This window comes from Delphinus delphis, chromosome 5 (assembly GCF_949987515.2).
Source record: "Delphinus delphis chromosome 5, mDelDel1.2, whole genome shotgun sequence".
In the NCBI taxonomy this organism is placed as follows: Eukaryota; Metazoa; Chordata; class Mammalia; order Artiodactyla; family Delphinidae; genus Delphinus; species Delphinus delphis.
Window position 1 is genome coordinate 12,604,566 of NC_082687.1, and position 26,342 is coordinate 12,630,907.

At 33.3% G+C, this 26,342-nt stretch overlaps 1 protein-coding gene across 2 annotated transcripts in view; it reads left to right on the forward strand.

Annotated features, from left to right (window-relative positions):
* GRID2 (glutamate ionotropic receptor delta type subunit 2) overlaps positions 1-26,342 on the forward strand; it is a 1,342,883-nt gene that overhangs the window by 1,054,950 nt on the left and 261,591 nt on the right. For both annotated transcript variants that reach the window (XM_060011605.1, XM_060011606.1), the window contains one exon: positions 11,276-11,588. In XM_060011605.1, coding sequence (XP_059867588.1) covers positions 11,276-11,588 — 313 coding nt within the window. The remainder of the gene's footprint in view (positions 1-11,275; positions 11,589-26,342) is intronic.

The following is a 26,342-nucleotide window of genomic DNA, read 5'->3' on the forward strand; positions in this document are numbered from 1 at the left end:
CCTCACACAACCACAGAGCAAAATAAAATTGTAACATAACACTTCAAACTGAATTAAATGTCTCAAACAAGCATTTGAAATGTTTTAAGGAGAAAATCTAACAGAATCACAAATTCAGAAGCTAATCATTTAAATGGCCAAATGACAAAGAAATGCAACAACCTCAGGATATATTTTTTAAAAAAAAGACAAAAATTATAAGACATAAAGTACAAATTTCTCGAAGGAAATTAAATTACATTGAAGAACAACAAGAAAAAATAATTAAAATGAAATAAAGAAGTAAAAATGTTCAGAGTAAATGAATCAAAATGGAAAATAGGCCAAAAGTATAGCATATGTATTTGAAGTCTCTGAAGAAGAAAAGCAACACAATGGTACAATTAATATTTAAATCTATAATCTAAGGAAACTTTCTGAAAATGAAACAAATGTACTTAGTGTTCCTAGAAAAGCTGATCCAGGACAATGAACTCTGAGCTATGTCTTAGTAAAATTATTAGACTTCAAAGACAAAAAAAAAAAAAAAAAAGAAATCCTCAAGGCAAAAAAATCAAACTACTTTTAATGGTAGAAAGTTAAATCATTATCAGACTTCTCAAGAGCAACACACGAAGAAAGCCAGCACTAGAGAAGCACTATCAAGAATTTTTTTTTTAAGTGCAGGCCAAATATTCTGTAATCCATTCAAGATCTCCTTCATGGCTACAGAGAAAAGAGTTTTAAACACACAAGTGCTAAGAGAAAAGTGGACACTTGAGCCCCTCCTGATGAAACAACTAGAGTATGAGCTTCATTCAACCATGAAATAACAGGATAAACTTGACAAAACGACTAATAGTGATCATTTAATATATTTAACTGTAGAAATGATGCTAAAACAAGGTTAGAAACATGGGTTAAATGATAATTTGAAATCATAGTATGGTATAAAAAATGAAAGGATGGTCTTATTAAACACTGGGAGAAAAACAGGGAAAGAAAGGGGAAAATAGAATATCATTATTAACTAGTATAGAAAATAAGTGGAAGTCACCTATTTCATTTAAAACAAAGAAAAAAAAACAGAAAGAAGGTTAAGTGAAAAAAAGTGGGGAGTAAGGGCACTATAAAAGGTATAAATATAAAGTTAACCACTATAACAAAAGTACAAACCTTTCTAAAAAGAAAAAAGTAGCAAAAACAAACCACAGAGAAAAACACACAGATATACAAAATTCAAATAATAATAAATAACAAATAATGAAATACATCTTTTGTGTATATATCAAACACAAAATCCTGATAATATACTATCTTCTAAAACACACATAAACATTGACAAAAATCAGTCATGGATTAGGTCTCATGGAAAACACCATTAAGTTCCACTGAGTGGATATATTACAACTAAATTTCTCTGATCAAAATACAATAAAACTAGAAAAAAACCAAAATTAAAAAATTTTTCCATCTGAAATTAAGAAAGCCTTCTATTAAACAACTTTTGGGAAAAAGGAGAAATACAAATATAAGAGTTTTTTTAAGACATGGTAGTGAAAACACTACATATGAATCTATAAAGAATATTTAAAGGAGTGATTCATAGTCTTAAAAATCCATATCAGGGCTTCCCTGGTGGCACAGTGGTTGAGGATCCGCCTGCCGATGCAGGGGACACGGGTTCGTGCCCCGGTCCGGGAAGATCCCACATGCCGCGGAGCGGCTAGGCCCGTGAGCCGTGGCCACTGAGCCAGCGCGTCTGGAGCCTGTGCTCCGCAACGGGAGAGGCCACAACAGTGAGAGGCCCGCATACCAAAAAAAAAAAAAAACCATATCAATAAAAATGAAAAAAATGGAAATAAATATATTTAATTCCATCTTCAAAAGCTAAAAAATTTATACAGCAAATTTTAACAGAAGATATAAGGAAGATAAAAATAAAAGGAGAAAGTAATAAGGTAAATAATTTTTTAAGTAAATTAAATTAATAAGTTAAATCTTGGTTCTTAGAAAATATCAACAGAAGACAAATCATTAGCTAATCCAATCAAATAAAGAGTAAAGAACTTAGACCAATTTATACAAAAAGTTATCAAGGAATTACCCCACAAAAGAGGACCAGGCCTGGAATGTTTCACAGGTGAACTCAACTAGTCTTTTAGAGAACAGATAGATCCAATATTATTCCAGATTTAAGGAGACTAAGAGATACAACAACTAAACTCAAGACATGATCCTGGACTAAATTGTAGGATGGGACAGTATTGGGATCAGTGACAAGGTTGTAATATGGACTGTAGATTAAAGTATGGCATCAATGTAAATTTCCTGAATTTGATAACAGTACTGTTGTTCTGTGTACAGAATATCATTGTTATTTTAAAATAACACATATAGTTGCACTCTGAAAGAGGAAAAAATTAGACTTCAATAAATAGACTAGAATAAATAGAAAAGTATGTTCTTATATCCAAAGACTGTTGAAATATTTTTTTCTGACTAAATTACGTTATCTTGGAGTCCATTCAGCATCCCAAAGTGAATTTATGAATTTATGAGAATGATTTAAAATACATTTGAAGATATATTTACATGGTTTTAGCTTAAAAAAACTCTGAAGGTGATAAAAAGGGAAAGGAAGAAATTCTTGAGCTGTAGATACTGACATAAAGGTAAAACAATTAAAACTGTATGAAATTGGACCAATAAAAAAGAATAGAAATCCCAGAACGTGTGTGTGTTTGTGTGTGTGTGTGTATGCATGTGTGACTGTATGAATTAAGCATATGCTGAAAGAGTCATTTCAAGCCAGGAGAGAAATTATACTTTCTTCTAGAACAATACTCAGGTAATGGGCTAATTGTTTGAAGGGAGGAAGTAATTATGTTCACATCACATTGACTCTGGAGACAGCCTGCCTAGATTGGAATCCTGGATTTTAGCTCTATGACCTTAGTCAAGTTACTTAATCTATCTGTGTCTCAATTTTCTTATCTATAAAGTAAAAAGAACAATACTATTTATCTCACAGAATGTTTGTGAAGGTTAATTGAATTAAATATTGAAAAGTATTCAGCTCATAATAAGCACTATATAAATGTTAAATAGTAGTGGCTGTAATAGTAGTAGTAACAAAATATCCTTGGTACTTGTCTTAATTGGATTTTTAGATGGCTTATCATGTGCTAAGCTATAATCAAAATAATACCATTCTTAATATTATTTAGCCATGAGAAAGAATGAAATTCTGCCATTTGTAGCAATGTGGATGGACCTAGAGAATATTATGCTTAGTGAATTAAGTCAGACAGAGAGAAACAAATACTGTATGATATCACTTATATGTGGAGTCTAAAAAATAAAATGAATGTATATAGCAAAACAGAAGCAACTCAGATATAACATTAAGGGAGTTGCAATAGTGGTCATCTTATTGGAATTTGACTGTTTTCTTTATAATTTTTTGTTCCTTAAAATTTTTCTAGGATTTTTAAGTATGATCTTAATTTCAGAGTAAAAGTTACTTTAACCACAATTTCATTGGTTCAACCTCGATATTTATTCATTTCCAGTGGTATATTTGAAAAGTAGTGGATATTGTAGTATGTGTTTATAATTGAAACTGAAATATTAATCTGTAACCGTGACATAACATATCTGTTTCTTTCAAAGAAATGCATAAAATCTTGACATTGAGAAAATTAATAATTTGTGATTAATTTTACAGTTTGATTATTTTTCTTTTCCCCAACTTACATATTATATTTATTTAGAAAGGTCTGTTGAAACTTTAAAGTCTTTTAAAGTCTTTAGAACAAAAATATTTATATTCCCATATTAGCAAATAGAGAATTATCGTAATATAAGGTCTCAAGAAATAATTTTTTAAATTACAATTTCAAGGTTGGAAAGGCTCTTATATTACCAATTTCAGTCTATTCATTATACAGATGAGTAATCTAAATTGATGGTTTGGCTACTTGCCCAAAGTCATGTCATATATCTTAAATGAAGATGTAAAACTCGAACACATTCTTCCTTTCTTCTTCCCTCTCACCTTTCCTCCCTTCCATCCTTCCTCCCCCCTTCCTTTCTTCCTCTCTTAGCTTTCTTCAATGTCTACTTTCTCCCAAGCAAACCTGAAATTTTTACATTAAAACATTATTTCAAGACTAAAGAATATAAAATGATATTTCAGAAAGCTGTCAAGAAATTTTTAAAATTTATGCGTAGTTCATACTTGGTGAAGAGTAGAAGAAAATGTATGGTTTAAGAAGCTGAATAGGCAGAGATAGACGTAGTGCTTGTTAAATGTGTGCTAAAGCTCTTCAGTAAATATTTTCCTTCCACTTTGCACAAAAAATCTTTAAGGTGGGAATGATAAGGGGAAAATACTTAAAGTAATTGAAGCTCATGATAGGCACTTTTAATGAGTTTGAATTTCCACGTCCAAATGAACGATATCCCAGGGGGATAAATGCATTTCCTGAGGTGATATATAAGTTACTATAGATAATGTGTACAAAACATGAAAAAGAGGGCTGTTATATAGTTGGAGGTTGGCATATTCAAAATTAGAAAAGGAAATTTATTCTGACAGAGCAATGAATTTGATTTTATTCTCTGGTAAAATTATGGAATGGATTATTAATCCGATGTGTTGTAGATGGTAAAAAAAAAAGTAAGCAGTTCATTTTCTTTTTTGATGGCATTAGCTATTCATAAAATGAATATCTGATTATTCATATATTTTGAGTTCAATAATGCCTTTTACAAAACACTTAAAAACTATATAGAGGACTTCTCTGGTGGTGCAATGGGTAAGAATCCGCCTGCCAATGCAGGGGACATGGGTTCAAGCCCTGTTCCGGGAAGACCCTACATGCCGTGGAGCAACTAAGCCCGTTTGCCACAACTACTGAGCCTGTACTCTACAGCCTGCGAGCCACAACTACTGAGCCCACGTGCCACTACTACTGAAGCCCACATGCCTAGAGCCTGTGCTCCGCAACAAGAGAAGGCACCGCAATGAGAAGACTGCACACTGCAACGAAGAGTAGCCCCCGCTCGCCACAACTAGAGAAAGCCCGTGCACAGCAACGAAGACCCAACGCGGCCAAAAAATAAATAAATAAAATTAAAAAAACAAAACTATATAGAGCTACTTGGCTAGATGACAGTGTAGTAAAGAATACTCATAGGTGATTAAAAAACATATCTCGGGTATTAACTAATTAGCTGTTTTCAAAGGGGGTAGAACTTTAGAGGCAAGTTTCAATACTTTGAGCTTTCCCATGTACTCTTCATCAATGTTTTACTAGTAATATGATTGAAGAATTAAAGGCCTGCTTCTCAAACTTCGAAATGATGCAGAGCTAGCAGAAAAAGTTGATATAATGGTTGATAGTAAAGATTCAAAATATTTCAGATAGATGTGAAGGTCAAAAGAAACAAAGAATGAAATTGATGAAAGATAAATACAAGATCCAACATTTTGCTTCAAAATCAACTGCATAGGATTTCTGAGGACTTCTGGATTGACAGTATTTTATTTTAAAATATTTTGAAAATTTATTTAATCCTAAGTTTAAGTCAATTGTAATTCACCTAGTAAAAATGATTCAGACTCCAATGTCATTTAAAAAACTGTATTATTCTTATCATCTGAGGAAACATTTATGAATTGGACTATGTTCACAGGCAAATGACCAGTATTTTGAGGGATATGGAAATCATATCTTGAGAAGAGTGATTGAATAAGCAAATTATTTTTTATTTTAAAATAATATTTCCAAGTAAGGAATAAGATAGCATTCGACAGGTATTTTAAGAATAGTCGTAGAACAGATCTATTTAGATTTATAATGTGATGTATTGATAACAAAGCTAACACACTTAATAGAGGATACAGAGAAGCATATATCAATCATAATAACACCAAGGCTTTGTATTAATTAGAATATTGCAAATATAAATTGTTCATCTTAGCAACTGGGCTTGTTATACTATTAAATAATATAGCATTTGTGGAGCATGTAACAAGGTACTAGGTATATAGTAAACATTAAATAAATGTATAACTATTGGTATTATTAACATAATGTCGTTAACATTATGTTCAAGCATAAACTAGATAATTGTTAGATATGATCAGTTATTTCAAATTAAATTTAGAGTAAATGTGTTCCAACTTCTCTGAGTGTAAACTTCTAAGAGTCAATGATCATGTGGCGTATTTGTCGTGCCCTATTGTATTATCCATCCACCTCCTTCTCATGACTTGAAAGAACGTAAATATTTCCTTTCAAGAAAAATGTTACAACTGTGTAATTAGAATAGTTTTGAAAAACAATTATCTATATTCCAGGTTTAGTGCTAATTCTTATCACAATTCAAATAATCACTTTTACATTAAACACTTGACATATAATAATATTTTTTAACATATTAAACATACTATAGTAGACTCAATTACCTTAGCTAGTGGCAAATGACATAAACATAAATAAATTGATAAGCCAAGAACTTGATTTTAATTATTGAAGTAATCATTCATGAAGATATAAATTTTTTGTCACTGCTACAAAATTTAGCAAATTTTTATGTTGCCATTTTATTTTTATTCTGTAAAATTCCCTCTCCGTCAAGTATCCTGAGAAATAGGGAGATAATTTATAAGAATTGGGTAATGAATATCTAGTGAATGTTCTATCTTCTTTCATTCATATATGAAGCAAGTATTTATTAATCATGAATCTATGCCAGACAAATGTGCTTGATACAGGAACATGTCAATCTTTTTAAAAAGTGACAGTCCCTGCCTTCACAGAGCTTGTGGTCTAGTAGAAAAATTCATTGTTCAAAAATCATACAAATAATGTAAAATTGCAACTCTCATACTGTTAGGGAAGTGAGGGATACAGGCTTCTGATGGTGTAAACAAAAAGAATTACTATTCCAGTCAAAAGAGCCATGGATAGCTTTCCTGAGGAAGTGATAATTGAGCTGATTTATGAATATGAATAAAAGTTTACTTGAAGAAGTTTCAGGAGGGTCAATTCAGACAGTACAATCAGCATGTATGAAGATCATGCATTGGGAAGAAGTGCTGGAAAGAAAAATGGTCCAGTAGGAATATGTCGAGGTAGGTGGAAGATAGTGTATCCAAAGATGTATAGGCTTTGTTAAAGATTTTAATCTTTTTCCTAAAAGCAGTGCAAATCCACTGAAAACCTTTACATTGTGGCAGGGACAGGATCAGATGTGCTCAACAGAACGAATACTTTGGCTGCAATAGGGAGGTTAGAGATGAGAAAAGGTAGATTTCAGGTAGACTCGTAAGGAGCCCTGGAAAGCAATGATGAGAGCTGAAAATAGTAGAGAAGTGAATGGATATTAGGATTCTCAGTAGGTAGAATCAGAAGTGACAGACAGGATAGGGGAATAAGACTGAGAAAAATAATGAGATCACCGAGATTTAAGACTTACATAAAAAGATTTTCATTGAAGCAGAAAATATTGGAAGAGGACTGGTTTGAGTTGAATGCCTCTAGTATGATCTTGGCCATGTTAAATTTGAGATGTTTTCGAGACATCCAATAGAAATATCAATTATGTAATTGCATAAATCAGTATATACTCCAGAGCTCATCTCTGTATCTACAAATGTAAATTTTGTAAATCATGTGTATAGATGGGAGTCAATGGAGGTAATGATATGAATGGGATTGCCTAGGCAGAGGATCTCCTATGAAAAAAGGGTGTAGGTCCAAGTCCAGAGGATTGCCGACATGGGCTTGAAAAGGAACTGAGAAAGAGGCTTAATCATGACGTGAAAATTCAAGAAAAATAATGTTTATGGTGGAGGGGGCCATCATCACTGTCAAATATTGTCAAGAAGCCTAAACAGATGAGCACTAAATTATATCCATTTGATTCAATAGTGTAAACATTAAGAAGCGCTGCGTCCATTGAGTAGTCGAACACTCGATAATATGAATACAAAAGAGTCTTCCAGAGTGACTGTGAGGTGTGGAAATACAGACAAATGTTTAGAGAAAATTGACTATGAAAAAGTGAGAGAGAAAGGGTAGCAAGTGGGAGTCAGAAGTCAGAGAGAGTAATAAAAGGAAAGGTTTTTCTCTTTTTGTTTTTATTTTAATGAGAAAGAGTTAAAGAACCTTTTCATGGGAAATCAACAATTGGTAGATGATGTTGAATACAAGAGATGGGAGTTTAAGCATCTGAACTGGAGGGGATTTGTTGATAAGTTTACTGATGGAGGTTTGGCATTAGAAAGGAAGACATCTCCTCTATCACAAATGAAAGTTAAATAGAATAAGCTGGATGTGGGATATAGGTTGAGAAGTAGAAATATGTGTGAATTTTAATTCAGTATCTTCTGATTCTCTATAAAGTAGCAGTGAATGTCATCTGAGAATTAGGGGAAGTGAGAAGATTAAATGTTTTATGAGGCTAATGGTTTGAAAAGTCATTGTTGAAACTGAACAAGTGAGTTGACATACACATACACACATGCATGCATACATACAGAAATAAATAGACTAATAATAGAAGGAAAGAGAAAGAGAGAGAGAGAGAAAGAAAGATAAGAAAGAAAGAAAGAAAGGGAGGGGAGGGAGGAAGAAAGATACATGTGATTGATCATTTCTGGTTACTTAGACATATTCAAAAAGTTTTAGGACCATCTTTCTGAATCAGTGGTTCTCGCCTTTTTTTTTTTCTGCTCCAGTACAGCTTCTCTACAAGTAAGAACTATCACATACTCATATCAAGCATGGTGGTCTGCTATATCACTGATTCTGAAGGCTGGATTGAGGTACTTCCTTAGGAAGGTGTATACAAATCTCAGAGATAGGAAAATGTGTGTGTATAAGTATGTGTCGTGTGTGTATGCAAATGCATTTGTGCAGTTTGAAAAAGCCCATTATATGATTCTAGTATCCTCTCCACAGGGAGACTGGCAATTTCTTCTTGAGAATAGAATAGCCAAGTGTTGAAAGTGGACCAGAATTGAGGAAGTTCTCCATAGAACTAGGACAAGCAATTACTATATTTAATAAATATTTTAGCACATACAAAATTATCAGTTCACTTTTCCAAAAGAAAACAATAACAAACCACAGCACATCTTCCCTAGATATTTTTCTTTATTACATTATAGAAATTCACTTTGTGATACATACAAATATCTATTATTAAAATCAGTATAGTGACTATTCTAATTCATAGTCATTAAATGTAAAACATTTATTTATTAGCAAAATATTTATGAACATTTACAAATATTCAATCAACATGTCAGCAAATCTCTCCTTAGGTGGAATTTTCTGCCTTTAGTTGAGTCATAAAATGCTTTGGGTCCCTAGTGCATCAATTCGTAAATTACTGATCCACAGTACTTTAATATCCTGAAAAAAGAAATGTACTTTTTGAGAGCCTAATTGAATCTTGAGGAGTTATTTATTCACCATTAAGATTGAGATAAATGAGTCAGCTCACAATAGTCATACTAAAGACAGTTATATTCATTTCACAAATAGATAAACTGAAGCTCAGAAAAGGTAGGACTAGAGAGCTAAGGATCCAGGTTAGATTTTCCTTCTGAAAAGACCCAATTCCTAGTAACTAAGCTATGCTAAATAAATATATGAGCTTGAAAGCAATAACTATTTCTCTGAAAATTCATTTCCATATAGAGTTATTAACTTTAATACCTCTCAGTTAATAATCCGAAACTCATAATTCTTAATGTTAATATAGCCTTGTTGCAGTGTAAATAGTACAATTAAGAAAAGCAAAATTTCAGACTCTTTTAAGGTAAAAACTCTCCTAAAACCAGTTATCCTAATTGCTTACAATATGAGTCATTTGGAAAACAAATGATTTCTTGCAGTATGGTAAAGTGATTATATTATGAGCCCTGGCTTTGCAGTAAGAAAAACATTGCTTTAATATCTGGCTTCTAAACTTATTAACTGTGAGAACTGAATGAGTTACTTAAACTCTTGAAGTTTCAGTTTCTTCATCTATGAAATGGAGAGGAAAACATGTAATTCATAACTCATTGTAAGGATTAAATGAGAAAAGTTATTTAAATACTTAGCACTGTATAGATGGGCTGATACACACACACACACACACACACACACACACACACACACACAGATATACACACAATGCTTAACTTTAGCTAGACTATTTTTGCAGCTGTTATTACTTCAGAGACTAGATGTATGGGAATTGGTTTAGCATTCCACTAGGCATGTTAATTTTCATGTCTTTTTTTTTTCTCCAAAGGCATTAAAACCAGTTTCTATATTCTTTCATCAAACTATAAAAAAAAAAGAATAATGAAAATGTTCAATTTACTGTTGTTTGTGTTTGTCTGAAAGGAGTTTCGCACAGCTTTAGTCACAGCCACAGATAATTATTTCAAATAAGATGCATCTTTTAGATATTTAAATATGTTTTCATATCATAGAATTTAAATGTGAAGTCATTTGTTATGTGCTGTCACTGCAATTCTGCCATGTGCCTTATATATGTAAAATAGCATGTGCTCTGTGTGGTTCTGAGTGCTAACACTGAGAATCCAAGACACATACTGAGAACAATGGTTATTGCTCCAAGAAGAATTATCTGTTTCCTTAATCTTTAATTGTTCATTAAAATGTTTCAAGGTTTAAAAATAAAATTATGGTAGCAACCCCTGGTGTATGATGTTATAACTTAATGCTATGAAATCTCTAATAAATTCTAATATATTTAGAACCCAATAATATAAATTTTGATCCAGAGAAATCTAAACCAAGGGTGAAATGCCACGTTGAGGTTTTTTTTTTTTTTGATAACTTAGATGTTAAGAACATGTTGAATATCTTGGGAACATTTTCTCAGGAAAAATTCTTTAGAATAAGTTTTACCTTTGCTACTGTGTTAATGATGGCTTTGATAAAATGACCCAAGGAAAAAATACAATTTCCTTCAGGCATTATCTGTGTCTGAAATATTCTTCACTGATTTCACATGCACTGATAATATGAACAAGGTAATTTGTCTAACTCTGGTGGGCCAAGATTTGCAGTAGGAAATGAAAAATTCACCTATAGGTCTTCTCTAAGAAGTCTCTGCAGTGTTTTTCAGTTTATATAAAAAGGCTTAAGATGTTGCCTGAGGCATCTATTTTATTTTCCTCAAGGCAAGCTAAAGTGCCACAAATCAAGTTGTTTTTCACACTGTTAATGTATTCCTGTCTCTTTCAATTTCTCAGAGGGCCGACATAGGGATTTCTGCTTTGACTATCACCCCAGACCGTGAGAATGTGGTGGACTTTACAACACGTTACATGGACTACTCAGTGGGAGTCCTACTTCGAAGGGCTGAAAAGACAGTGGATATGTTTGCCTGTCTTGCACCATTTGATCTCTCACTATGGGCTTGCATTGCTGGCACAGTTCTTCTGGTCGGTCTACTGGTCTACCTCTTGAATTGGCTTAATCCCCCAAGATTACAAATGGGGTCGATGACTTCTACCACTCTCTACAACTCCATGTGGTTTGTGTATGGATCCTTTGTACAGCAAGGTAAGGAAAAAATATATATTTCAGTACAAAAAAGGAATGTGATGTTTCATATGCCATGCATTCAGTTAAGAACGTTCTGTGTCTTGACATCAGTAAGTGTTCTAAAGGTCTTTACAGCAATGCTAAGAAAAGAACATTTCTTGCTCTTTCCTAGTGGATCTCAAACAGCAGATTTTCAGTAAAAAATGGTACAGTATCTTTTGCTGTAAGTTCAGTTTTATCAACAAAGCCAAAGATGAATGTCAGAGGTAAGGTTCACGAGAAACTCAAGAGGAGATTTTCCTTCCCAAGCTCCGATTCTGAGAAATAGCCTTTCTATTTCTCAGATAAATACTTACTGAGATTTATGAAAATACTTACTACCAGAGCAGATATTGCTTAATTATTTATGTGTATAAGAGATGTTAAGACTTGCTGTTTGTTGAGAGACATTGTTTCATGTATTAAAAATATTCATTGGCAGTGAAAAGACTTTAAGATTCTGATAAGAAATTTACGCTTTATCTTTCACTTTAATATATAATTTTTACCAGTTGACTTATAATTTCATTATATTCTAAACAATGTCTTTGTTGTGTTATTCAGTAGTCAATCTGCCTACTCTTTAAACTTATCTAGGTAATTACTTGACTCTTATTGTTTCAGAATAGAACAATATTTATTGAGCCCCTTACTTGAGACTACTGCCATCATAGAAAATGAAATAATAAAATACTTAGGGGATTGATAGTTTCTTGCAAACTTGTCATATGTATTGAAGAGAAGACATAGGTGTCACAATGGAGACACATGATTCTTTTGCCTTAATATTTACAACTCTCAATAACATCTTACTTTTTATATACACTTGCTATTGGATCTTCCATTAAATTTCATTCTTTCTATTCTCATTTAACTAATCATAAGGTTTGTCTAGACTTTTCATCTCTACTTTCTCACATAAAATCTATCCCGCAAAACTCTGTAAGCATGCTTTTTCCCGCTACCTTTCTGTATCTGTGTATCTTTATCGCAGATATTTTTGGTCCATTCATTAATCACTAATCTAGTAGATATTTAATCCATGCTATTTATTTAAGTAGAACTTTGCTAGGCACTGAGTATACAGTTGGGAGCAAGGGAGTCGTTGCCATCATTGAGCTACAAGTCTTGTGGGATGCAAACATGTAAAATCCACGTGTGATAGAGACTGTTAGAGATCATAGTCGTGGAGAGGGTGAATATATCTTAATGTCGCAAAGAAGGCTTTTTGAATTAGTACTGTATAAACAGAGACAGAAGTAACTATGCAAAGAGCTTATTGAAGAAGAGGATGGGGGAAAGGATACATAGATGGTAGGATAGAATTTAAGACCAAGAAGTGAGGGAGAAATCAGAATAGACTATGCAGAATAGACTATGGGGCTGGTAAAGATGAGGCTGAAGATATATTTGTTATTATCAGGGGTTTGAATTTGATCTTCAGGGAAATTATCAGTAATTTAAAGGTATTAAACAGGGAAATGCATGTTTAAATTTTTACTATAATCAGAAACATTGTGATTATAGTATGGATAAAATTGAAAGAGAGCAATGTGGAAAGGGAAACAAATTATCAGAGTATTATAATAACTAAATAAAGAGTTAATGTGGCTTGCACAAAGGTAAGATGACACTGGGAATCAAGAGAAGGGTATTGGTGAATTGGAATCTATAGAACCTGATAAATTATATAGTGCTATGGGGATTGGTACTGAAGGAGAAAAAGGAGGTGAAATTTTATCCTAGGTTTCTGGATTGGGCAATTACGTGTATTGGTTGTCGATGTCATTTTCTGGGGAAAAAAATCAAGAAGAGCAGGTGTGATGTGGAAGATGATACATTCATTTTGGTACATTTGAGTTGAGGTATCTGTGAAATATCCAGGGGTATATTTCTAATGCTTGTTAATGGTTTGATATATTTGTCAGAAGCACAGAAGAGACCTCTGGGCTAACAGATTGAGGAGATATTGGCATGTAGGAGATAATTGAAGCCATGGAAGTGAACAAGATCGTACAGAGTAGTTGTTCTCAACTGCATACTCCTGATTGAGGACGACTGACTCAGAGAGGGCCTAGGACAGAGCCCTAAGGAAAGGAATGGGTAGATGAGATTTCAGTGATAACTAATAAGTAGTGACAAGAAAGATGCAAGTACCATGTGTACCATCTAGTGGTATACATACCAAGTAAAGACAATATTTGAATATGGAAGATTGGTTGACGGTGTTAAACATTTCAAAGAATCAAGTAAAATTAATACTTGAAAGGTGTTCATTGGATTTGGCAATAACCTTGTTATTGGTAGTATTCCAGTGACTAGAGCTGCATAATAAATTCCTCGAAAACTTATCAGTTTCGTGGGTCACAAATTTAGACAGGACATGGTGTGGATGGCTTGTCTCTGCTCAATGATGTCTGAAGCCTCAGCTAGACAGCCCAAAGTCTGGAGGCTGAACTTATCTGAAGGCTTGTTCATTTCATTCACACGTCTGGTGGTTCATGCTGGCAGAGAGCTGGTGACCTCAGTTTTCCTCTACGGCCTTTCTCCATAGGATAGTTTGGCTTTCTCACACCATGATGATTGATTTCTCTATAGAGCGTGTCCCCAAAATAGGGGAAAGAGTCAGTGAAACGGAAGAATTTTTTAGTCCAGGTTGGGGATCACAAACTTGTATGATGGTGTGAGCTTCTCTTGCAGGAAACACTCTGGATGTGCCACCTCATGGCTTTGTCATGAGCATGTAAATGGTTTTAAAATGTGAAGTTCTTAGATACAGTAACTTATAGAAGTGTCACATAAGTGTTTACTCAGTAAATAAAAAACAAGTTAGTCTCAGCTGTGGATAGTTAGACACACGAGAAAAGGATAACAAGGCAGATTATTTTAGATTATTAGCAAGACGGTGGTTGTGAAATAGTAGATTCTAGGGTATATGGAGCAATAAAAAATAGAAAGACCAATAATCAGTGTAATAGAGAGTAAGACTGGAAAGTAAGAAAGTGGTAGTGGGAGAGGTAGAGTTCTTGATGAGGCCAAAGAACAACTGTAGAAATATCAGTGTGAGATAGTTCAAAGTTTGTATTGACAAAATGGGACACCTGAGCCTAACATTTTTGAGATGAAACAGTAGAGGACAAGTTACAGGTGTGTAGATGTGGATTCCTGAAGAGTTGGTGAAGAACTTCAAAGCTGATCAACTGAGAATCCAGAGGAGTAGATGAGCCATCTGTAATGATGGTTGGCTTGGATTAGAGAGACAGAAAATAAGCCATGTGCCAAAAGTGTCAATAAATGAGGATAGATAACTAGGATGTTGATAAACATGAGTACTGACTAGAAATAGAAGGTGGTAAGGCTACATGTAACTAACCTTTCTGTTTATCTCACTTCTTCCCATTCCATCTAGTTTTTCTGTGCATGGTTTCAATAACTACCAAAATCTAGATGACTCCCAAATCTATATCATCCTTGAATTTTAGGTTTATATACTCTCACTAGACTCTCTGGACATATCAGAGATACCACAAATTCCAACATGCCAATAATTGGATTTTTTTGCACTTTAAACCTTTATAGCCTCTCGTGTTCTCTATTCTAGCTGATGCATTAGCAACCACTCAGACCTACAGGTTAGAAACTTTGAAAACAGTTTTGATTTTTTCTTCCTTCTATCCCTTATATCCAACTATAAGGCATGCAAATTTTACTTCATACTTATTTCTAGGAGTGGAAATCTCTTCTCACCTAGAGAGATAAGACCTGGATTTTTACCTAGATTAGGCCTATCTCATTTCTCATCTGAGCTACAGGAATCTCATAATAGGTCTTTCTTTTTCAGTTTTGTTTCCTGCAAATATATGCTCCACATACTTACACATATACTCAAATTATCACTGTCATGGAGAGCTAACCACATAATTCCCATTCCTCAAATATTTCCTTGGCTCCCCAGTGCCCACAGTTTAAAGTTATTTAGAGCATGAACAATACTCCATCGTTTGGGTCTTCACCAGTCTTGATTCTCATCTCCTACCACTCATGGCTCACATGTAATTGTCCAGTTATTCCAAACTGCTTTTGTCTCTTGAACAGAAGACAAGACTGTGTCTTGCCTCTCTGCCTTTGCTTCTACTCTTTTCAAATCGTGAAATGCCTTTATTACCAATTGCTTAATCTCTACGCCCACTCTCTGCTTTCATATGGCAAATTCCTGTGCATCCTCTAGTTCTTATTCTGATCTCACTTCCTTCAGGAAGTCTTTGCGTTTTCTTTTGTCTCCACCTGAGTCCTTTGAACACAAGATAGTGTCCTATTTATCTTTATAGTCTCTTTGCCTAATTCAGTGTCTTGTACGTATTAGGTGTTTAATAAATGCATACTGATCAACTAAATAAGTGAATAAATGCTAAATACTTAACTAAATCAAGCATGGAATTAACTGCAACATTGTGTTTATTAGATTACAGTCTATTGCCCAATGACTTAAACTCACTTAAACCAAACAGGAAGTTATCAGAATGTCTTCACTGGTGTATTTTCTCAAGTAGCTAAGATGAGAAACTTATAAATAAGGTTTCCCATTGGTAGAAGCCTTACTTTTGAGAATGTTGACAAGCTTATGGACTGGCTTTCTGAATTCTGTCTCCAGGTGGCCCAGTTTCAGCAAGTTTTGGAGAACACCCAAAAGAAAAAGATAAATAAAATTATCCATATGGTTACATGCATTTCTAGTCTGTAAACAGGCTTCAGATATCAAAAGTTATAAATATGTTAAGCACTTTTCTATCTCAACTGCTCCCTTAAATAAGTTGTACAGCCTGTGGGTTGATTATACATTTATACAATCCATAATGATGCATCATGCTGAATTGCATATGATTAACTACTTCATCTCTGAAATATTACTATTCTTCCACCTGCTAACAATGGAAAAGGTGAATTCATTAGAAGGTACTGAAAGTATCTTTACACTTTGATTAAAAATAAATTAAGAAAAGACTTCAAAAACCCCATGAAAAAAAGAATCAGTCAATGAAGTGTCCATGCACAGGCAATGAAGTTTGGAATTAGTGATAATTTCTAATAAAAATATAGTCTTTTAAGGAGAAGTACAGTAATATTTCTGAATTATTTCAGAATTACAGTCTTTAATGAGCCACTAGAGACTAGATTGAGTAGGAATAAAAGGGCATTTCATGTATTATCATATAGATGTTTGAAAAAAGAGTTCAGGGACAGCTAAAAGCAGAAAAATGTTAAATATACGTAAGCTGTTTACTAATCCTGATTTTTTTAAAAAATCTGTAACTTCAGAGCATTCCAGAAAAACAGCTTAGGGAATCCAACTGTGCAAAATCAGTATGGTCCATTATAGAGATAAACTTAGTACATCTGTTTGGCTAGAACATTAGAGTTTGTGAATTAGGCAGTTTAATGCATGAATGAGACACCAATTTTATGCAAGTTTTGTTGCCATTTCATATCCTCCCTTATCTTCATGCTTATGTACATCTCTCTGCAATCAACATACTTAAAAAAAAAAAACTGGGGCTTGATTTTTGAAGATCTCTGATATTTAGTTTATGGTCAGTGACTCTTAATATCATCTGGGCCATGAAGGGCCTCCGTGACTTGTTCACACATGTGGTTGTATGTAATTTGTTTACTGTTTACTTGCAAAGGGAAATTTCAGAGTTTACCTCAGATGGTCTGGTTCTATGAAGTATAAATATTTATAGTCACGTAAAATGTTTCAGGCTATCACATATGTTTACCAGCAAGCATTTACTATATACCAGCTATGCGCCAGGAACACAAAGAACAAAAGAAAAACAAGGAATAACTGTATTAACCGGCTTAATAAATATTCCTTGGATGTACTATATGCCATACCCAACCTAGATATTTTGAATATGATCATAAGAAAGACACAGTCCTTGCAGGAATGTTCAACATCATGTAAGTGGGCCATAGCCAAATTGGGACCAAGTAAACCACTTTTGATGAGAGCAGCAGACAGAATTATTGAAAGGAGTACAGAGGGAAAATTCCTTTGGTAATTTTCTTAAGGATCAAATAGTTCCACAGTTGCTAGTGATGAATAAAGAGGACCTTTAGGAATGGTAGAAGATAACCTGGTGGCTGCTGCACAAGAGTTTACATCAAAGGCAACCCACTGACTCTGAGATCCCAGGACAATTTTTCGAAGAAAATAAAGAGTTCTTCCTGCTGCCAGAAGGATTGCAGTGTTACAGAGAATCACAACTTTCTCATTTCCACAAAAAGAAGAGTCAGACATTCTTCTCTATCAAATTAGGCAACAGAAAAGATTGTTGATGAGAAAGCATCTGTTTAAAACTTTGAGAATAACTCAAAAAGACATCCATTTTAATAGTGTAGATATCAAATATATGAAATTTGCCAATGTCCTAGTCACAAAACCCCAAAGGATTCAAGCCTTGAAATGCAGTAGCTAAAGCCATTCCTTTGTAATGTTATCTGATATTTCACATTCAATTTGAATATAACAAAAATTATATTGGCTAGCTCTGCTGTTTACTGACCCTAATGAACACAGAGAAAATGAGAGTAATTCCCAGTGACAGGTTAACTGGACTATAGAGACAAGTTTTTTTCTATATTCTGTTCTTACAGATATTAACTCAAAAAGGCTCTCTGTAATTTTTATTTAGGTGAGAACAACATCTCTGTTGTTGCTAATTATTATAGGCAGTCCTTAACGAAGGGAGAGCCAAGTACTCTGAATGCTGTCACATCTACTTGAGAATTTCCTCATGCTGATTTAAAACATAACAAGCTGCTCATTTTCTTTCTTTTTATCACCAGAATTCTTCAACACCAAAGAAAAAGATGAACTCTCATACTTTCAAAGACTGTTTAAACTCCTTCATTATAGGTGTGGAGTGTGACTAATCTGTGTGACCAGAAAACAATGCCATGACGCTAAGATGTGAATCCACTAGTTTTTCCCAGTGAACTGTAATGAGCTCCGAAGCAATTCTTCCCTAAACTATATACATGAGATAGCCCCTGGGTTTCATTTATTTTAATACCAACTCTTTATGGTTTGAGCCAGGAAATCCTTTCCATGCTAAACTAGGTTTTCGAAGAGGTAAAAGTAATTAAGGAACATGAGGCACAAATCAGATTTCTGCTCATAAAATGCTTATAGAACAAGAACTGGTGTGAACAACATGTTCTTGACTCTTCTGAACTACTTATGAGTACATACCATAATTAAAAGCATTATTTTAGTATTTAATAAAACAGAAGAGTTGCTTTCAAGAAACATTTTAAAAACTTGAAGGGTGGTCTTAAGATTTTCTGAGTTGGTTTCTCTTCTTTCCCAAAATGCTATAAGAAAATACATTTTTTTGTCATGAAGAACCTAGGGGTAAGACAGGAATAAAGACAGACCTACTAGAGAATGGACTTGAGGATGTGGGGAGGGGGAAGGGTAAGCTGTGACAAAGCGAGAGAATGGCATGGACATATATACACTACCAAACGTAAAATAGATAGGTAGTGGGAAGCAGCCGCATAGCACAGGGAGATCAGCTCGGTGCTTTGTGACCACCTAGAGGGGTGGGATAGGGAGGGTGGGAGGGAGACGCAAGTGGGAGGAGATATGGGAACATAGGTATATGTATAACTGATTCACTTTGTTATAAAGCAGAAACTAACACACCATTGTAAAGCAATTATACTCTAATAAAGATGTAAAAAAATACATTTTTTTAATCTAAGTTTAAATGATAAAAAAACAGGTGTCATAAATCCTTTAAAATAGCATTGACATCTTCATAGTACTTGGTGTTTTTACAGTACCGTATTACAGTACCCCTCAGCTTAAGTAACAAGGTTAGGGACAGAAATGTACAGTGTGGGCAATGTAGGCAATAATAATGTAATATTTTTGTATGGTGATAGATGGTAACTAGACTTATCATGGTGATCATTTTGAAATGTATAGAAATATCAAATCACTGTGTACCAGCAACTAACATAGTGTTATAGGTCAATTATAGTTCAAAACCAAACAAGCAAACTCATAGAAAGAGATCAGACTGTGGTTACCAGAGATGGGGCAGTGGGTGAAGGGAGGAGGAATTGGATGAAAGTAGCCAAAAAGTACAAGCTTCTAGTTATAGTATAAATAAGTACTAGGATTGTTATGTACAACATGATAAATATGATTAATGCTGCTGAATGTTGTATGTGGAAGTTAAGAGAGTAAGTTCTAAGAGTTCTCATCACAAGGACAATTTTTTTAAAATTTTTATCTATACAAAATGATAGATAATCCCTAAACTTGTTGTGGCAATCTTGTCATGATGTATATAAGTTGAATCATTATGCTCTACAACTTAAACTTACACAGTACTGAATGTCAATTATATCTCAGTAAAACTGAAAAGGAAATATACAAACAAACACAGGTGAGCTAGGGAAAAACAAAAGAATAGGGCCAGACATCTGCAAAGATAAATTTATTCTAAAGGTGATTTAGGATTGATCAAAGTTAAAGTATTGGGATCAAAGGATAGTACGGACAATCAGCTTGGAATGTAAATTTGGGAATTCAATTTTTGTTTGACCTCATTCCGTTTTCCCCTTCACCTGTAGTTAGAATATGTAGTTAGAACTCTAATAATGATGGTCATATTTCTAAAAATATGGAAAACTTACCAAAGCTTTTAAAAACAAAATTATGTTTTGAAAAATAAGACTTTTACCACTTAACCTATCTCTAAAATGCATACTTATAAGCTAACTGTAACACACATAATGCTAAATTTAGGATTCCTGTTTCAGTCTACAAAACAGGGCAATAAGGTCCTGTGATACTTTTGTTAAATACCCTTAAATGTGGCATGGCCTTAACTTGAACTTTTCACAATTGTAAGGCAGAAATTCCAATGCATAACATAAAGTAAAAATTAGCATCGTATATTTCATCATGTATATCAGTGTTTCTTATTTGTAAACTACTTTCTTGATGACAGTTGTTCTTTTTTGGCATCAAGATGTAACAAAAGACCAATGCATAATCCATACTTCCACACTGTGGACATGTAAAATTGCTCTCTGATTTGTGGGTGACCAAACTTTATAGAGTCTCTTTATATTTACAGCTCTGTCTCTCAGACTCTAAGTTAACATTCCATTTGGGACAGATGTGCAGTTTGTCTGCTTCAGTTGTTTTCTAACCGTTAATAATATATATTGTTTAAACTCTGCTTTAACATTTCCTAAAAGTATTTCCTCTGCCTTTACCATTTAAAATTATTCATTATCTAGAAAGCATCTCCTTGGATATTAAATAAGAGTTATTTATCTAGTCACAAGAGTGAATAGGACAGCGTGGTATCTGTCTTCATGGAGCTTTCAATGTAATGAGGGAAACAAACTAGTAAACACACAGCTCCATCATAAGATCATAATAATCACACTGAGGAAAGCCCAAGTCACAACGGGTGCAGAGTTAACAAATAGGCCACTATCTGGTGCATTACAATTAGGTCAAATTCATACCGAGTCATGACCTATTAAAGAGAGGGACACAGACTAGGAACCAATTTTTCTTTGCCTAGTGACAATGGAAAAAATGAACTGGCCCATTAATTCACTTGATCTTTGTTTCCTGATCTATAAAAGAGTCAGATTATTTAATTTTTTTCTTTCAGTTATAAGATTGTATGATTATATAATACAAATATCTAATTAAACAACTCTTTTCATATCTTTGTGTTTGATTAAGAGACAGTTCAGTTTTAAACTGAACTATCTATACATTTACTAGCTGTGTGATGCTGGACAAGCTTCTTAGCCTCTAGGTGCTCTAGTTCCCCAAATAATAATTACCTACTATATCAGGTGTTTGAAAAATTAAGAGTTCATGGATATAAAACACTTAAAACTGTGTGCAAGACATAAAAAAGGCACTCAACATTGTAATTATTATTTTCTCACTATTTTTGCCATTCATAGCAAGAGATGAAATCAGCCACATTGTTTAATGCTTTATATACTCATTATTACCTCACAGAAAATAAGCAGTATTTCAAGAAGCATATTGTAATTAGGCATAAGGAAGTGTATTAGGAAAGCCAGTCCAGCTAATGAAAATGCTTACAGTAAAAACCATACACTAACAAATTCATAATAACTTTATGTCATTCAACTAGACATGAAAAGCTACAAGAACATTTTTCCCTATGTAAGCACATCATTACCACATGTACTTGTAATAAACTGTAGCATAATATGGCCAAAGATGCAACAAAGTAATGAACCAAATTGAATGGAATTATAAGTTTTGATTCAGGATGCTTCCAATTTATATATGCAGCTCTTTGGGGCTCGAAAAGACTAAATAATCTTTTGGGGACTAATTTATAAAACCTGTGAATATATGTATTTTGTTTTTGGAATATATATTGAGATCTGTGGCTAAAATAGCACATAATTAAGCATAAACATCACACAGAAGGCTAATTTTCCTAAACTAAGCAATCTTCAAAAACTGCCATTGGTGGCAGTCTAGAACCATATGGACCCTTTCCAGATAAAAATGATTATGATGATGAGAATTACATTTCAGTTTTTATTTTAGTATACTCACAATGCCACTATTAGAAACCAGAATATTTTATGAGTTTAAAATGCCAATAACGACTTGACTGTTCAATACATTAATAAAACTAAAAGCGATCTTTTCTATTATATAGATATAATCTATGTTAAATACTATGCCAAAATTTTTATTTCCCTGATAGAATGCTTTTAAACTTAAGAACATCACTGAACTATGCTTTCTATTGTTAACATACATGTAATACTTACATTGTAAATACTTTTGAAATGCAATATAATGCATGGGAAAGTCATAAATAATATAGTTAACTGTATTATTATTTTCTATTATTGCAGCATTGTAATGTATAATACCAGATATAAGGTTAATTTTAAGATGAAAACAATTTCCCAGTAACCAGTGAAACTTGTGACTTTGAGAAAATCAAAGCACATGATAGTATTCTGAGTTACATTTGAAGCAAAGAATATGCCATACCAGTATTCAAAAGGTTGATTCTAAATTAAAACCTTCTGTGATATTATTTAATCAATATTAACAATCTAAAAATAAATTGGATTATATTATTTAAATTATTGAAAAGGAATAAAAGACCTTTGGATGTTTTTCCAAAAACTGTTTTAATACAGTTTTTGGTTAGAAAAATAACCAAGTTCTTAAATCAGTAATAATTTGTTGCCTGAAACAGAATTTTTAAGAAGTCTGTAGTTTAAATAGATGTGATCTTAATTTTTTCGGCCTTTAAAATTTCGGAATAGTATGACTTTTCCACATAATTAAGTTATCTGCAAATTCATGAAAGATTGTTGATGGGATTCTGTTTTAACTTAGAGCCTCTATGATATCATGATAATCTCTTCTTTTTTTCTAAATATAAACGTAATTTTGCTGCATCAGCAGGGACTGTCCGTAATCACCACATTTCTGTACTGTTGTTGTACTATCCAAAGAGTTAAAGCCACTTAGTTTTCAGTCCTCTGCCTTACATCACCACCCAAGGAGTGCTGTAATCTTCTAGAAATGCATTGCCTGGAGTGTGGCACTGCTTAATAAATCACTCCATCTTATTTATCTGTCTCTTGACATATATCTAGCAGCAGGAACCATTATCCTGTGACAATGTTAAGTTCTATTGACATTTTCTCTTAATTAACTGCACTACTGGCTACAACTTTTACATTGGGAATAAACTTCCTTTATTCAATGCTGTCTTGAACAAAGGCAGTGTTAAGTTTGTCGTGCATTCATTGTCATAAAAAGTATTGCAATAAGTGAAACATCTTTGTTACTTTTCCAGAAGACCAGTTTATTCTGCTGAGAAAACAAACAAGTTTCATTTAGAATCATATTACATCATTTTTATTAGAAAATGCATTTTTTCATTAGACATCATTAAATATATGAGAGCCAGATTACATATGTCTGAATTCCTCTGTGATATATACCCGTTCAGTCAACCGAGTAACTTTTACAAACACTTTTATAAATTGAGAAAAACATTACCTTTCAGACTAAACATGTTTCATGTACCCTAAAACTAAGTATTTATCATCCAAATTTGAGATCATTCGTTTATTCAACATTTATTGAATGTCTACAATGTGACAGGCACCGTTCAAACTCCTGGGACTACCTTCTGATAAAAAGATTCAAGCCTTCATGGAACTTATATTCTAGTGAAGGGAGCCAGGTAACAAACAATAGGTATAATAAATAAATAAATAAATTACATAGTGTATCAGAACTCAAATACTATAGGAAAAGTAACTTACAGTGAGAGGAAATTGAAGTATATGTGGAAGGGCTGCAGTTTTCAATGGGCTTGTTGAAGTAAGCCTCTGAGAATTTGATATTGAAGCAAAGAGGATGACAGGAGGATAAGAAGGATTATGCTACATCAGTATCTGGGGGAAGGGTGGTCAGGTATAGGGAACCACAGATGCAAAGGGCCTGCTCCAAGGGGCCAGAAGAATAGCTTAGAAGGAGGTGAGGTCAGAGAGGGCCATTGATTCAGATGACATCAGGCTTTGTGTACTTGGGCTTCTACTTTGAGAGTATTGGAGAGTCACTGGAGCACGGGAGTGGTTGTCTTAGAGGGTGTTAATTGGAAAACTATTCTGTATCTGTTCTATGTTCAAATCCATATTTGGGGATGTAGTGATTGTTTCAAAAAAATTGTAGATTTGTACCTAAATCAGCTCATGATTATATTTTGTAGGTGTAAGATGTATATCTATTTAGGTAAATATATGTTGGTTACAAAATATATCCAATCCTTTGTACCTTTAAGAAACATTAACTCCAAGACCTAGACACACTGTTTTCCACTCTGCAAATCAAGCAAGTATGATTATTCATTACAGACAACATATTAACAGTTAATCAAAAAGTACAAGAGGTACATTTCCAGCTTTATTTGTGGTGATAGCTCCTGAAGAAGACGATTCTTCTAAGTAATCTTCCCCAGTGCAATTCTTTCCTATAGCAAACCAAACTACTAATAATATAATGTCTTTCTTTCAGAGTAGGATTAAATAATCCCCTGTTCCTAAATTACCAGAAATAAGGTTCTCTATAGAATATGCTTCGTGTAAAGGAATTGAAGATCTTTCTTATTACTTTTCTTCATTTGCAATTTATATATATACTTCCCTTTATCCAAAATGATGTTGAAATCTACTAACATTTATAATAGCACCAGATTCTTTGACTTCTCTCACAGAAAAAAAAAAAAAAATCAGTAACATTCTACTCCTAGTTTTCCTTGTCAAGGCCAGTTCTTGATTTAAAAGTTTCTTGATTTTTAAATCCACAGCAATTTGGTCACAAAAGGCCATCTTGAGCATAAGATTAAATAGACACTAGTTTCAGTCACAGGAGGAATCTGTACACTCAGCATTATCCTCCAGAAAACCTTCTTTTGAAAATGATGTACAGTTCATCCATTGGGGCTATACTTAATCCTTAAGCTATAGGAAAAACAAGGTCAAATCTTCTGTTGACACCAAGAAATAGTGCAGCTGGTCCTTCTATTTTTGTTGTACATAGTTGTATAGATTAGGGACAATTCTGAAAAACTAAATATTTTAAAGTGAGTCTTTAATATTAAATCCTCAAAATATAGGAAATGGTTTAGGTTAAAGAGTAAAAATTAAAATGTTCACCCTGATATTCATTGATTTTTAATTTTTTCTTCTGAGCTAATATTGACCCAATTGACATTCTACAAATGCTGACTTGAATTAGGTTAAGCAAGTTAGAAATTATATTTGATGACCTGAATAATTCATTAAAAAAGATAAGTATTAAAGCTTGCTTTAGTAGCACAACCACATTTTTAATAATAATGTCAGATAATGAAGCTGACCACATACAATGTCCAGGATGGACACTTTCAAGTTGGAATGAGTAACTTTTGTGCTACTAAATTAAATAGAATACATATCTAACTGATGAACCAAAAGAAAGTAATCTGGCCGAGAAAAAGTCATTCCTGGCACTAAAAGGCAATTTAACATGCCTTTATACCCAGGAAAACTTAGAAAATGAACAGTAATTGCAGACGTCAAACTTATAAGCTGGCTATACTTGTTTCACTCCAAGACTTGACTGCAATGCAGTTTAAACCTCAAATCTGTGACTGAGACTGTCATTGAATTTAGGTAGCTTATCAACTGAGAAAAGTGTAATGACATCAGCACATATCCAAGGTGTAAATAATTTCATATATCAAACAAATAACACCATGAAGTATTATAAGTTTATAAGCGAACGTATTACATACATGTTAAGTACATACATATTCTCCTTTAGGAGAATACCTCCTCCTGGTATGTCATTATAGTTTAATAAACTTCATAGCAATAATGGATAAAGTTGAAAACAAATAGTATATAATACACAGGTGGCAGAAAATAACCAAAAGTATATGATTTTCCAAAGCAATAATCTACAAGTTTTACTGTTTAATTATTTTTTTCTTTGCTTTTAAGTAGTGGCTGAATATTCCTACAAAATATGAGACATTTTAATTTTAAATTGCAGATTTTTATATTTTCGTTTCCCTTATGACATTATAAAATGCAGCTCAATTTTTAAATGATATAAAAAAC